Source organism: Dendropsophus ebraccatus, chromosome 7 (genome assembly GCF_027789765.1).
Source record: "Dendropsophus ebraccatus isolate aDenEbr1 chromosome 7, aDenEbr1.pat, whole genome shotgun sequence".
Taxonomy (NCBI): domain Eukaryota; kingdom Metazoa; phylum Chordata; class Amphibia; order Anura; family Hylidae; genus Dendropsophus; species Dendropsophus ebraccatus.
The window spans coordinates 146,811,473-146,827,751 of NC_091460.1; the positions used below are offsets into that span (position 1 = coordinate 146,811,473).

Below are 16,279 nucleotides of genomic sequence, written 5' to 3' on the forward strand. Positions count from 1 at the left end.
AGGAAGCGGGTTAGGCTGAAGTATTCTGCCTTCGCCGCTCCAAGTTGTAGGGGTGGCTTTGGCATGCCGAATCTTCGGCTTTATTTTGTTGCTGCACATCTTTCACGTATTCTTAAGGGAACTAATTATGTGGTGTTTGCACAATTATTGTTTTTGAGTAAACATGATAACTGGTTTGAGTTGTTGGAGTCGGGAAATCTGTTGGAAGGAACCTTTAAGAGGATCCAATTTTGTTTGCTTATTAATAAGGTTTGGGTATATATTAAAAATATATGTGGGATAGTGGGGAGCACTTATCTCACTCCTATTTGGAATAACTCTTTTTTGCACTCTTTTCTCAATATCCCTAGTTCTTCTTTTTGGATAGGGAAAGGCATTACTCGGGTTGGTCAGATATTTGAAAATGGATCACTTATTAAGTTTCAGGTACTTAAGGAGATATATGGTTTGGACACTTCTCACTGGTTTTTCTATAAACAATTAGAATTTGCAAAAATTCACTCTGGGGAGGCACTCGGTTTTAAAATTTGTAGTTCGGTTTTGTTTAATAATTTGGTTGCTGATCCGGCAGGCAAGAAGTCCCTTTCATTCATATATAAATCCCTGATTATGGAGGTTCCCTGCAAAGCGACAGACAAATGTTGGTCCAGGTGGAGCGGCTTCTTGGGCGATATAGGTGAGGAGGGGCGTGAGCGGATCCTTGGAAATCTAAATAGGGTATCCCTTTGTGAAGCCCATAAATTTATTCAGTTTAAATTGTTACATTGTGTTTATTACTCCCCTAGACAATGGGGTAGAATAGGTATTTCAGAAAAAGCTCAATGTCCCAAATGTGAATTGGAAAATGCTGATATTGTGCATTTGCTTTGGTCCTGTCACAGCGTTGGGGAGTATTGGAAAGACGTCTGCGATACACTTGACCGCAGGCTTCAATTGAAGATTCCCAGGGATCCGCTTACTCTAATCCTGGGGGACTCTAGTGGTATCAAGAGACATGAGAAATTAATTATAAGGGCGCTTTTTTACGCTAGGTTAGTTATTCTTAGAAATTGGATAACAGCTACTCCTCCCTCTGTCTCAGAATGGATTAATCTGGTTAATAAAATCATGTCCTATGAACGAGTTTGGTATGTAAGGAAAAATAATGGCGCTTATAAATTTCAGTGTTTCTGGGGAAAATGGGTTCAGGAGGGATAGTATATTTAAAGTCCTTTGTTTTTTTTTTTTTTTCTCACTCTTTCTGTCCAGGGTGGGTGGGGGTGGGGGTGGGGGTTTATGTATTAAAATATTTGTTATACGGGCAGGCAGTTATGTTTGCTGAAATGTCTTTTCTGTATTTGGCATAATTATGGAAATTTTTCATAAATAAATATAAATTAAAAAAAAAAAAAATAAGGCTATATTCACACACCCATAGTGCAGTCCGTGACCGCCGACCCACGGCCCGCACTATAAATGTGCATCTGTAGTGCTCCGTGCTTCACTGCGCACTACGTTAACTGCAGCGATCTGTGCCGCAAAAAACAGTCTGCATTACAAAATTTCAGTTTTTTTGTGACACGGATCCTCGTATACACGTATAGATGTGTGAACAGGGCCATTGAATAACAGTTTTATGTTCTGTCCACAATTGGGGACAGAACAGCAGCCGTGTGAATTAGGCCTAAGGAGTGGAGCTTTGTTCTAGCAGAATCATCAGCAGCCTCTTAGGAGCCACGCACACTATATATATATATATATATATATATATATATATATATATATATATATATATATATATATATATATATATATGTCTTCTGTATATTATCTGCTTAGACCTGACTGACCGAGTGCACAGCGATAGTCAGGGGGGTAATAAGCCATTATTTTTAGTAAGTTTTTACTACTAGCCAGGCTTGCGTGCAGCAGTCTCCCCCAGCAGCCGGCCATGCTGACTATATTCAGCCCTGCAGACCACTAGAGAGCCTTCCGGCTGGCACGGGACCCGGACATCACACCATTGAGCGGATTAACAAAAACAAAAGCGGCCGCCTAGAACAAAGAGGAGGATGAACGGATCTGCCGGGATCTCACTGAAAAGCTAGAGCGGCATCAGAACTCAGAGCAACGATGCCAGCCAAGCCATGCCTAACCAGTGGGCGGCCTGTTACAGACACCTCCATGAGAATCAGCACAATGTGGTACACAAACCAACGTCACGGCTGCTGAAGAGCAAGAAGCTCATCACTATCACTTATCTAAGAATCAATAGCCAAGATCTGACGGAAAACACTTGTAATTAACCAACACATGTTCCAACCCACGTCAATGGGAAAACGTGTGCCTCAAAAAGGCTTTTCTCCTCCAGAGATCCTCCTGTGGAAGCGAGCAGCTTGGCCTTATCTCCTCTCCCTGCTGCCGGAGGACTGAGTGCGAGTGAGGCTGCGGCGCCCTCCTACTCTGGTGTTCAGGCAGCCGAGATCCTACGTGCCCAGGCGTAACCCAAGCAGTGAGCAGGGCCTGGTCCGGACATCTCCCGCGGTCGCCACGCACAAGTCGCCTCCATCTTACCTACACATGGAGCTGGATGGTGTTTGACCTCTGACCCCTGAATTACCCCATCACCGATAGCCGCCACTAGCACCAGCAGGTCTGCAGCCACCTGGGGGGTTGTGTGTGGAGGCAGAGAGTTAGCTGATTAACCCCTTCCTTACTGATACAGTCTTCTTTATTAATACAGAACATCTTACCCACCTTATTTTGGGGTTGTGGTATCTGTCTGCATTTCAACTATTTCTTATGGGAAAATCAGCTCTGATATACAAGTGATTCGGATTACAAGCAGGTTCCCGGAATGAGTTATGCTTATAATCCACCGAGGTCTCACTGTATACAGAGGGGTCCAAAGGAAGGTGGACAGTAGGTGTAATAGGGTTATTAGGGGAGATTTATCAGACATGGTGTAAAGTGACACCGGCTCAGTCGCCCCCGGCAACCAATCAGATTCCACCTCTCATTTTCCAAAGAGTCTGTGAGGAATGAGAGGTGGAATCTGATTGGTTTCCGGGGGCGACTGAGCCAGTGTCACTTTACACCATGTTTGATAAATCTTCCCCATGGTGTGTGTGTGTGTATATATATATTTATATTTATATTTCGGGAAGATATTAGGGAGATAGCTGATGTAAAGTAGAACTGGCCCAGTTGCCCCCAGGAACCAATCAGATTCCACCTTTCATTTTTATGAAACAATCTGAGAAATCAAAGGTGGAATCTGATTGGTTGCCGGGGGCGACTGGGCCAGTTTCACTTTACACCATGTTTGACAAATCTCCCCCTTCATAACCCATATATATATATATATATATATATATATATACATATATACACACACACACACGCATTCCAGACCCCAATATATATATAAAACGGGTAAATTGAGGCACAATGAGGCAGGGTATTTATAAGCTCATAAGCTGAGGCCGGGTTCACACTATGTAAAAAACATGGCCGTATTTCATAACAACGGGCATATTTGCGCAAATAACGAATAAGTTATGAAATACGACCGTGTTTTTTATGTAGTGTGAACATTGCCCGAATCTGTAAGTACAGGGCTTACTCTGATGCAGTAACACCATTGTTATATGTAGGGGCAGCTGTCTGCAAGTTGTTCTTTACAAAAATACATGCGATCTGGCAGTGTTACCTCTTTTTTGCCACAGATATTTATGTGCTTTTCAAGTAATCAGACTGGGCTGTAAATTAACTTTTTTTTTCACCTGGCCTGTAAATAATCTTTGACCTGTTTTATGCAAATCGGTTCCATGTCCTTTGTATGGGATATGTAAATGTGCATGCGCCAACATGGCCTGTGCGCCTCTAACTGTCTCCATGAAAGTCGGATGCAGCCCAACCGAGTTCTGGAAAACTCGGATACAGCCTATGGCTCCAGTTGTGCTCACCTTTACAATACATCAGGACCTTCCTGCAACCCACCCCAGCCGCATTGTGTTTATGGCTTCCGCCCTCAGTGGCTGCGGCCTACCGGCAGCCCGCCAATAAAAACGCCAGTGGCCAGATGTTAGCTGGAGGCTAATGGAGGTTTATGGTCGGCCTTACACACAGCATACTCCTCCTAGTAGTACGGATGACGACCACTGCTCAGAGGCGGATCGTATGCTCACATACACTCACTTTGTTACAATGAATGGTTTCTGATTGCTATTCACATTGTTTTATTAATCAAAGTTACAATTAGGACATCTGGAAGGAGCAGACACACAAGGCAAGTATATATAGTGCATCTATAGTGATAGGTTTAATTCATCAGGAAAATCAGGAAACTTGCAACCAAGATAAAGCGCAAACACTTATTTATTCACCATATTTGCACAGATGAGGTGGGCCAAATTATTGTAAATATGGTGAATGAACGTTGTGCATGGTATGGATAGAAGCTGCTTTGTATTGTGCACGCTGTGACGGACTTCGCCTAGTTTATGTACTGCACATATCTGGGAAATATAGTGAATACAGGTTTTGCACTTATTCTTGGCTCCATATGAAGTCTGGAGATACTAAGAATCTCTGTACTTACTATCACCTTGATCCCGAGATGCATGTTAGCACAGTATTACAATAACGCTGCATATGGCGGTATACAATAACCATCTCTCACCTCTATATGTAGACGCCACACACTCATCCATCCATATCCGATCATAAACACTTTCCCTGTCTACTAATAAAGAACTAAATTTAGTAGCAAATAAAGTGCTGAGAAAGCAAAGCGTGTGCAGCTGTCTCCTCACCTACAGGTCGGTCCGGACAGGAGCCAGAACATAAAAACCACAGAAAGGAAGGGGGGCAACAAAGAACATTATTCCATGAATCATTGCTGGCAACGATCTGCAGAGGAGGGGGAAGGGTTCAAAGGAGGTCTGTACCACATCTGGAAATGTCCTGTATGGCTATACACATACCGGAACATTTATAGGAGACCCTGCACATTAACCCCTACTGTGCCAAGAGCAGAAGAGTTATATAAAGTGTGAAGAAGCTGAGACTAAACTCTGGTAATACCTATGAGGGGGGGGGGGGGGGCACAGACGGCGGAAGCAACATTGTTAAAATAAATATTTAGCAAAACTTCTTAATGTTATACAATGAAACATTCTGAAATCAATTTCATTTGTTACATGTTTTGTGGGCCGTGTTCACAACATGCAGCGCTGGTAGAGTCTACACAAAGGTGAGATTAGATCCAAAGGAAAGGGAGTGAATAAAGATCAACTGTAGGATCACACCTGTACCTGTATGAGGATCACACCTGTACGTGTATGAGGATCACACCTGTACGTGTATGAGGATCACACCTGTACATGTATGAGGATCACACCTGTACGTGTATGAGGATCACACCTGTACCTTTATGAGGATCACACCTGTACCTGTATGAGGATCACACCTGTACGTGTATGAGGATCACACCTGTACATGTATGAGGATCACACCTGTACGTGTATGAGGATCACACCTGTACGTGTATGAGGATCACACCTGTACGTGTATGAGGATCACACCTGTACCTGTATGAGGATCACACCTGTACCTGTATGAGGATCACACCTGTACCTGTATGAGGATCACACCTGTACCTGTATGAGGATCACACCTGTACGTGTATGCGGATCACCTCTACCTGTATAAAGATATCACCTGTACCTGTATAAAGATCTCCTAGTTTGGCGTAAAGATATCCTTATATTTGTCAGACCCCTTGACACGCAGCGTTATGCTACTAAGTGTGACTGCCATCACCTCACCTATGGGCCTGCAGATGTAGCAGAGCTGAGTTTATACTTCCAATCTTTGTTTGCGCCCTGACTTTCATTCCTATAATAAGTCACTGCAATGTAAGGGTGAGGTGTGCCAGGAGACAATCTCACCTCCACTACGTCACTATTCCACGCCTCGCTAGGTTTATAATTCAGCAGACGAGTTGTAGAAGAACAACTGCACTCAGCAAGTCAAGGAAAACCCACAGAACTGCGGCTTACCTGCTGCCAGAAGGAGAGGGTCTAGCTAGGCCTCCTGCTGGGGTCTTTACTGCCCATCTATATGTAAGAGACAGCGAGAGAGGGATGAGATCAGCTGGCAGCATCCAGACGGGAGAGGCGGAGGAGAGGAGGGATGGCTCCTGGTTACTACACGTAGGATTGGAGAAGCTCAACTGGTCAAAGAGCAATGAAGGAATGCAGCCATACAGGAAGGGACTGGTTCCTCCTCATTTTCACCACTCAGAGTAGGAAGTCGGGTTAAGTACTCCACTTTCTTCACCGCACGGTTTGTGGGAAAACAAATATTTATGGGGTTGGGATTCCCATTACCACCACCTACCGTCTGCTTCCTGCAGTGCACAAACCAGTGATCCTACAAAGACCCACACAATGAACGTCCACGGGGACGGCACAAAGGAGAAGGACTCATGGAAACGGGAGCTGCAGCAGATTCTATGGGGGACATTTACTATGGAGTCTAAAACCTGCAATATTTCTAATGAGTATTTGTCTGTATTTTACCCAGCGAATAGAACTAATCAAACAAACTATTCATAAATTTGTGAATAAAATATTTGCTAAAAATGCGCAAACATATTCACTTAGTACTGACCGGACATAGGCCTTCACCTGTTTGTGCAACTTTTTGCAAAAGTTGCAAATGATAAATTTTGCGCAAATTCTGGATTATGCAAATTTTTGGGTAGATACTCAAAACAGGCAGATTTAACAAAAAAAAAAAAAAAAAAAGTTGCATCGAAAAATAATCCTGGTTCATAAATAGAGACCAAAAATTATTGAAAAATCCAATTAATTATTCACCTAAAAATAGGCGCAAAGCCCTTGATAAATGTCCCCCTTGGCGTTTTGATGGGCAGGCAGACTTACATTAGCATCAGGGAGAAAGTGTCATTATAGTATTCTGAATATACATCCGACATAAACTAATAAACAAGAACATATAATTATCCACTGGTACAATGAGTCGGGAGAAAGTGATTTATTTTATTTTTTATTATGTGTATTAGTGCATTTCCTGACTAATCCTGCTATTGTGGTGGTCATAGTACTTAATCATTCCAGTGTCTTCCATCTCTTTAATGGGCACTTTGTTTGGAATAATAAAGATTTGAATAATTTAATATTTTTTGTTCTTGTTTATTGGCATATGGGCCAGTGTTTTGTAGGTGGTATAGGAGTTCATCGATCGTGGGATTGTGTTACAGGGAGGAGATATAGGTTTCATTGATACTTAGAACAAGGCTGAATACGAGACATAGATAAGTGGCCGTGTGTGATGGGGTGAGGGTCCTGCAGAACTGGATGGGCAAGGTGAGTATCTAGGAGGCATTGTTATGCAATCTGAAGCCGGGTTACAGGCAGACATGGATACAGTCCGTCCCTATAACCTGTAGCCACTCCAATATATCATTCTCCAAGCAGCTCTATAGATCCGGATAGACTCCCAACAGTAACAAAGGCCTAATGAAATGTACGTAACCGGCATAATAGCATCTGGGGGGTCTTCTCTGTAACCCATTATTACTTAAACTGGGTTATCACAAGATTATAAATTACCCACAAGTTAGAGGATGACTAATGGTCAGGGGCTTCTCAGCACATTATACAGTACATTAAAGGGGTCCCTGACATGACCCTCTGGGGGTCCTCCTGCAATGTCTTTAGGTTCCTGCTGAGGGGGCTCTTACTGCCCAGAGGAATCCGTCTTGGAAGAAGAAGCCAGAACGTTAAGCAGGAAACCCAAAGGCATTACAGGTAAAACCCTGGGGGAGCATGTTAGGTGAGAAAGGCGAGTACCCCTTTAAATCCTTCCATACTTCCATCAAGAATTATGCAAGTTGCTTAAAGGAGCCCACTCTGTTTTTTTGTTTGACTTCCCGACCACCTCCAATAGCTGCAGGTGGGCCTCAGGGGGCTGGGGAGCCCATAAGACAGGTGTGGGCCTCAGAGGGAACGTATCTAAGGTACACCTAGTGTGGGGAGGTATCTAAGGTGCACCTAGTGTGGGGAGGTATCTAAGGTGCACCTAGTGTGGGGAGGTATCTAAGGTGCACCTAGTGTGGGGAGGTATCTAAGGTGCACCTAGTGTGGGGAGGTATCTAAGGTGCACCTAGTGTGGGGAGGTATCTAAGGTGCACCTAGTGTGGGGAGGTATCTAAGGTGCACCTAGTGTGGGGAGGTATCTAAGGTGCACCTAGTGTGGGGAGGTATCTATGATGCACCTAGTGTGGGGAGGTATCTAAGGTGCACCTACTGTGGGGAGGTATCTAAGGTGCACCTACTGTGGGGAGGTATCTAAGGTGCACCTAGTGTGGGGACGTATAGAAAATGAGAACCTGTATATTTCCCATAGAGAAAGGGTTTCTTAGAGGGACAGCACACAATACGGCTGCAGATGAGGTTGCGCCGCTGCTAACCTGCATTTTTGTAATATTTGCTGCCAGTTTTTACTATTGTAATTAACTGCAATTGCTAAAACTGACAATTATTATTACTATTAGTAGCCGCAGCGTTTTATCAGTTCATTCTGCATATAATCGATTGCAACACAGACTTTACACGTAGCTTTATGTCACGCCGGCCGCTCACACAGGGCTCCATATTGTTGTAGCTGTCACTTTTTATCTGAACACACCCATAGAAATCTCGAGGACACCAACAGCAAATATCTTGTATGACAGGAACGGTCGGCTGCAGGTACATGAGTCACCGGGTCGGCACTTACAGAACAATCCAAGATGAAACGATAACGTCCAGCAGTCATAACCAATAAAAACCTTTGGAAAATTTCAAATATCCACAAAAAAGTAAAAAAATTGAATAAAAGTAAAAAAAATCTAAATAACTGAGCACATCATCAAATCTGCTGTGGATTCTGTACATGTGAATGCATCCTAAAGGAGTACTCCAGTGAGATTTTTTTTCTTTCAAATCAACTGGTTTCAGAAAGTTATATAGATTTGTAATATACTTCTATTTAAAATCTCAAGTTTATCCATACTTATCAGCTGCTGTATGTCCTGCAGGAAGTGGTGTATTCTCTCCAGTCTGACACAGTGCTCTCTGCTGCCACCTATGTCCATGTCAGGGACTGTCCAGAGCAGGAGAGGTTTTCTATGGGGATTTGCTGCTACTCTTGACAGTTCCTGACATGGACAGAGGTGGCAGCAGAGAGCACTGTGTCAGACTGGAGAGAATACACCACTTCCTGCAGGACATACAGCAGCTGATAAGTAAGAGAAGGTTTGAGATTTTTAAATAGAAGTAAATTACAAATCTCTATAACTTTTTGAAACCAGATTTTCGGTGGAGTTCCCCTTTAAGCAACTCATCCTGGTTGAAATGTTCAACAACTTGGCAGATGCCAGAATAATAGAACAGACGATATTTACAGTTTTCCTCAAAACCAATGACAAGACATATGTTAGAACGTTAACAACCTAAAACACAAGCTGACACACAGGAAGAGAAGCGTGTGAATCTGCCGGCTACTGAATCACGTCGTCTACTGTTCCCTTTAAGGGTAAAACCGCACACACGTATAGGCAGATTCCACACTAAAATCCATACGAAATATGGCTCCCACAGTTTTCAATGGAAATCCAGGCTGTAGTTACAAGGACCTACTGCGCATGCCCGACTGCCGAGCGAAGAATGGCGGATTTACAAGAGAAATGAAAGCTAAATGCCGTATTTTGGACAAAAAAATTATTGCAAATAATAATTATTCTGTGTACATGGCCACCAATGTGATCTTGGGAATAATCCTATACTAAAGGAGAACGCCAGCTCCAGCTGTTACCAGTATGTGGTGCCCCCACACCAGTGCGCCCAGTGTGAAATGGTTCACTAAGCGATTGCAGCTCCTGTATGCCTCCTAGTCAGGAGCGCCACCTGCAGGCAAAACACAGCAATCACCAGCTATAGGCGGCACAGCCCTGTACAACTTACACTAAGAAACCCTCAGACAAGGTGATTCTGACACACAATACACCTTCATTAGACGGCATATATACATGTGAATGCAGGAAACGTTACAGACCGGAGACATCACAGCAGCCGGTCTCCACCTATTCTAGGGCTGAGCCTTTTAGCTGCCACAATTTGCAGTTGATGTAAAATCTGAATACAGGACTGTTCACATTTGACCTTATCCAGTGCCCTACATTATGGAGTAAGAGCAATGCTCACACATACATACACACATATGAGGGCACACACACGCGCACGCACGCACACAGGCACACACACAAGCGCACACACACACACAAGCGCACACACACTCACTCACAAGCGCAAACACACTCACACACACTCACAAGCGCACGCACAAGCGCATGCACACTCACACACACAAGCGCACACACACACACACAAGCGCACGCACACAAGTGCACACACACACACACAAGCGCACGTACACACACACACACAAGCGCACGCACACACACACACACACACACAAGCACACACACACACACACACACACAAGCGCACGTACACACACACAAGCACACGCACACGCACACGCACACACACAAGCGCACGTACACACACACACACAAGCGCGCGCACACACACACACACACACAAGCGCGCGCACACACACACACGCACACACAAGCGCACGCCTCTGCAGTTTGTGTTCCTGCACTCAGGATAACCACGAGACGGACAGGTCAGGAATCCATTGTTGTCAGAGACAAGAAACAAATTGACCTAAACTCCAACAAGCAGCGATAATCTGCAGCTCAGTATATCAGCAAATAACATAATAACATAGTTACATCTACGGTAAAAAGACCCAGATTCAGGATGAAGAAGCTCAGTCTGGAGACCACTGCCCTAATATACACTAATAGACCTGTCTATTATTATGTGGGGGCAATCCAATAAGAGATCAGGGCAGCAGTAGGGAACTCCCTGTAGTATTCCGGTCAGCCATTTACAGAGACTAAGGGCCCAATTACATGGGGTGATTATTGGCTGGACAGGCAGATCCCCCCCATGTATAATATAACCAGGGATAACCCTATCAGCTGGACAGGCAGATCCCCCCCATGTATAATATAACCAGGGATAACCCTATCAGCTGGACAGGCAGATCCCCCCCCCCCCCCCCATATATAATATAACCAGGGTTAACCCTATCAGCTGGACAGGCATATCCCCCCCCCCCCCCATGTATAATATAACCAGGGATAACCCTACCAGCTGGACAGGCAGATCCCCCCCCCCCCCATGTATAATATAACCAGGGATAACCCTATCAGCTGGACAGGCAGATCCCCCCCCCCCATGTATAATATAACCAGGGATAACCCTATCAGCTGGACAGGCAGATCCCCCCCCCCCCATGTATAATATAACCAGGGATAACCCTATCAGCTGGACAGGCAGATCCCCCCCCCCCCCCCCATGTATAATATAACCAGGGATAACCCTATCAGCTGGACAGGCAGATCCCCCCCCCCCCCCATGTATAATATAACCAGGGATAACCCGATCAGGGGGTTTATCGACCAAACAGACTGGCTGATACCTGATGCTGTGTGTACCAGGTCCAGGGATCCGCTCGCTGACGAAACAGCAGACACCCATTCATCAGCTGATCGCGGGTTTTGACATGTTTAACATTACTTGTTCACGGCTCACACGTCCGTCTCCCCTTATAATAGGGGGTGTGCAGATGACAAATGATAGAATGGCCGCTCAAACAATCCAGTGATCATTTGTGTGTCCTTGTCCCTAAAGCTGCCAAACGGTGTAAAAGGATGATTACACACTGATCTAATTCACCATCACTTGCATCAGTCATCTATCCATCTAATACCCTTTACCCACAACACCCTGTGTCTACTGCTCCAAACAGCCGCCTGTATCCTGACGACAAATTTACATGGCAAAGTCGTTATTTGCATTTCCTGTCCTGCTTCCCGTTATTGGTTCATCCACCTGTAAGTGGGTCAATAACATTAAAGGGGAAACTAGACGACTCTAACCTGCTGATATGTCCCTATTGCACAGGAGACGCAGAGGAGGAAGGGGTGTCTCTTATAGGACGTCCCTTATAGCGCGTCTCTCATAGCGCGTCTCTCATAGCGCGTCTCTCATAGGACGTCTCTCATAGGACGTCTCTCATAGGACGTCTCTCATAGGACGTCTCTCATAGGACGTCTCTCATAGGACGTCTCTCATAGGACGTCTCTCATAGGACGTCTCTCATAGCACGTCTCTCATAGCACGTCTCTCATAGCACGTCTCTCATAGCACGTCTCTCATAGCACGTCTCTCATAGCACGTCTCTCATAGCACGTCTCTCATAGCACGTCTCTCATAGCACGTCTCTCATAGTGTGTCTCTCATAGCACGTCCCTCATAGTGTGTCTCTCATAGCACGTCCCTCATAGTGTGTCTCTCATAGCACGTCTCTCATAGTGTGTCTCTCCTAGCACGTCTCTCATAGCGCGTCTCTTACCTTCCGCGTGCACCGTTCCGTTGCAGTTAGTCTTTTGCTTCATGGTCCAGTGAGACCGCTAGGAGCACTGCCCCCCATAGCGCTGATCTGCCCCTTTGTAGTAATAATCATTGCAGTGAGCTGGGGGGCTGGGCGAGATTGTTGATAGGGGAGCAGGCAGTGCCCCTAACGGTGCTACCAAACCAAGGAGAAAATAACTAAGTGCACCGAGGAGGAAGGTAAGAGACAGGCTATAAGACACACACTATAAGAGACAGGCTATAAGAGACATACTATAAGACACACACTATAAGAGACACACTATAAGAGACACACTATAAGAGACACACTATAAGAGACACACTATAAGAGACACACTATAAGAGACACACTATAAGAGACACACTATAAGAGACACACTATAAGAGACACACTATAAGAGACACACTATAAGGGACACACTATAAGGGACACACTATAAGGGACACACTATAAGGGACACACTATAAGGGACACACTATAAGAGACATACTATAAGGGACACGCTATAAGGGACACGCTATAAGGGACGCGCTATAAGGGACACACTATAAGGGACACACTATAAGAGACACACTATAAGGGACACACTATAAGGGACACACTATAAGGGACACACTATAAGGGACACACTATAAGAGACACACTATAAGAGACACACTATAAGAGACACACTATAAGGGACACACTATAAGGGACACACTATAAGGGACACACTATAAGACACATACTATAAGAGACACACTATAAGGGACACGCTATAAGACACACACTATAAGACACACTATAAGGGACACGCTATAAGGGACGCGCTATAAGAGACACGCTATAAGAGACATTACAAGAGACATTACAAGAGACATTACAAGAGACATTACAAGAGACATTACAAGAGACATTACAAGAGACATTACAAGAGACATTACAAGAGACATTACAAGAGACATTACAAGAGACATTACTATAAGAGACATTACTATAAGAGACATTACTATATGAGACACGCTATAAGGGACACGCTATAAGGGACACGCTATAAGGGACACGCTATAAGGGACACGCTATAAGGGACACGCTATAAGGGACACGCTATAAGGGACACGCTATAAGGGACACGCTATAAGGGACACGCTATAAGGGACACGCTATAAGGGACACGCTATAAGGGGCACGCTATAAGGGACATGCTATAAGGGACACGCTATAAGGGACATTACTATAAGAGACACACTATAAGAGACATTACTATAAGAGACATTACTATAAGAGACATTACTATAAGAGACATTACTATAAGAGACACGCTATAAGAGACATTACTATAAGAGACACCCTATAAGAGACACCCTATAAGAGACATTACTATAAGGGACACACTATAAGGGACACACTATAAGGGACACACTATAAGAGACACACTATAAGGGACACACTATAAGGGACACACTATAAGGGACACACTATAAGGGACACACTATAAGGGACACACTATAAGGGACACACTATAAGGGACACGCTATAAGACACACACTATAAGGGACACGCTATAAGGGACACACTATAAGGGACACACTATAAGAGACATCCTATAAGAGACACATCCTAAAAGAGACACACTATAAGAGACATACTATAAGGGACACGCTATAAGACACACACTATAAGGGACACGCTATAAGGGACACGCTATAAGGGACGCGCTATAAGAGACACGCTATAAGAGACATTACAAGAGACATTACAAGAGACATTACAAGAGACATTACAAGAGACATTACTATAAGAGACATTACTATAAGAGACATTACTATAAGAGACATTACTATATGAGACATTACTATATGAGACATTACTATATGAGACACGCTATAAGGGACACGCTATAAGGGACACGCTATAAGGGACACGCTATAAGGGACACGCTATAAGGGACACGCTATAAGGGACACGCTATAAGGGACACGCTATAAGGGACACGCTATAAGGGACACGCTATAAGAGACACGCTATAAGGGACACGCTATAAGGGACACGCTATAAGGGACACGCTATAAGGGACACGCTATAAGGGGCACGCTATAAGGGACACGCTATAAGGGACACGCTATAAGGGACACGCTATAAGGGACATTACTATAAGAGACACACTATAAGAGACATTACTATAAGAGACATTACTATAAGAGACATTACTATAAGAGACACGCTATAAGAGACATTACTATAAGAGACATTACTATAAGAGACATTACTATAAGAGACACCCTATAAGAGACATTACTATAAGGGACACACTATAAGGGACACACTATAAGGGACACACTATAAGGGACACACTATAAGGGACACACTATAAGAGACACAGCTTCCCCCTCAGTGTCTCCTGTGCTGTAGGGACATAGCCGCAGGTTAGATTCGTCTAGTTTACTGATTGTTTCCCTTTTATGAAATGATACAAGGTAATAGTTACTTATGCACATCCCCAACGTATACATGTATATGTACGATCATCACGGCAGAGCTGAACCTTTATTGATGAAGCCTAATTTCATCGGGATCCTCCGTATCGTAGAAACTTGATTGTCGCACTTGTTTACGTAGGTGCAGGTGTAAAGTTTCCCATTTCATATCTTTAGTATTTGAACGTCGAGTGACTCATGTTGATGGGTGTTGTCCCGCAGTATATTGCATAACCTGAGCTACCAGACTATCCTCACACTTCTACTACTAATTCTGTCCTAAAGCAGAGGATCCCACACGTGTATCCGCGAGAAAGACAACTACAAACAAGATGGATCCGGACGTGTACAATACAATGAGACTAAAGCTGCAGAAATATAACGTCCATGCGAATACTCAGAGTATTAGAAGAGCGTTACATGGGATGGAATAGCTGTGGATGCACTGAAATAACCAAATCTGTGAAACCCTTGAAGGGTGCGGGCAGCTGCTGGTTTTCATCGTTCTTATTGTTGCACTTTACTGAATATGAAGGGAGCGCCACCCTGCTACCCTTAGGGATCACTTACATCTTGCTGTATATCACTATAAGGGTCATTCACCCGTTTGATGCACGGTCCGTATATATGGACGTTGTGATACAGAACGGACCTCAGAACTCCCAGCATCATCATTTATTATGATGCCAGGAGCTCCAAAATCATGTAAATCATTGCACTACTGTACCGACCGCTGTATCATATGGAAAACACTAACAATTATGGGGACCGAGCTCTGGGACTCCCTGCAGTCACATGGTCACTTACTGCTCCAATACACATGGAATGGAGGACTCCAAAATTAAAGAAATTTATAGATTACAAATGTAATTATTTCCCCCTTACAGCAAAACCTGCGTAACCCACTTTCACATTTTAAGCCATTTCAATAATTCGCCGCAACAGCAGATGCTTTAATGTAAAATGCAGAAACAGAGGGACCCAACACTAAGGCTGCATTCACACATTCAGGTTTTTTTCCAGGTACGCATACAGGTCCGCTATTTTGACTCTGTAATCCGACAATTTGGTCCCTAATTGTATCCTGGTGCGTCTGTTTCTACATAGCATAAAATGTTTAACTGGTTAAAAAAAAAGTTTGACTAGTTTGCTTTGATTTGATCGATTTTACGTCCGTGAAAAACATGGATCCCATAGAATTCTATTGGCTTATCCGTGCCGTGATCATGTCCGAGTTATGACATGTCCTATTTTTTCCC

General features: G+C 44.0%; 1 protein-coding gene across 4 annotated transcripts in view; it reads right to left on the minus strand.

The window, feature by feature from the left end:
* Nucleotides 1-16,279, minus strand: part of SH3D19 (SH3 domain containing 19) — an 87,632-nt gene that overhangs the window by 47,136 nt on the left and 24,217 nt on the right. The window contains exon 1 of one of the 4 annotated variants that reach the window (XM_069978679.1): nucleotides 15,089-15,138. The exons of the other annotated variants lie outside the window; for them this stretch is intronic. Coding sequence (XP_069834780.1) covers nucleotides 15,089-15,113 — 25 coding nt within the window. The 5' untranslated portion in view covers nucleotides 15,114-15,138. Of the gene's footprint in view, nucleotides 1-15,088; nucleotides 15,139-16,279 lie in introns of those variants that run through there. 4 annotated transcript variants of the gene reach the window in all.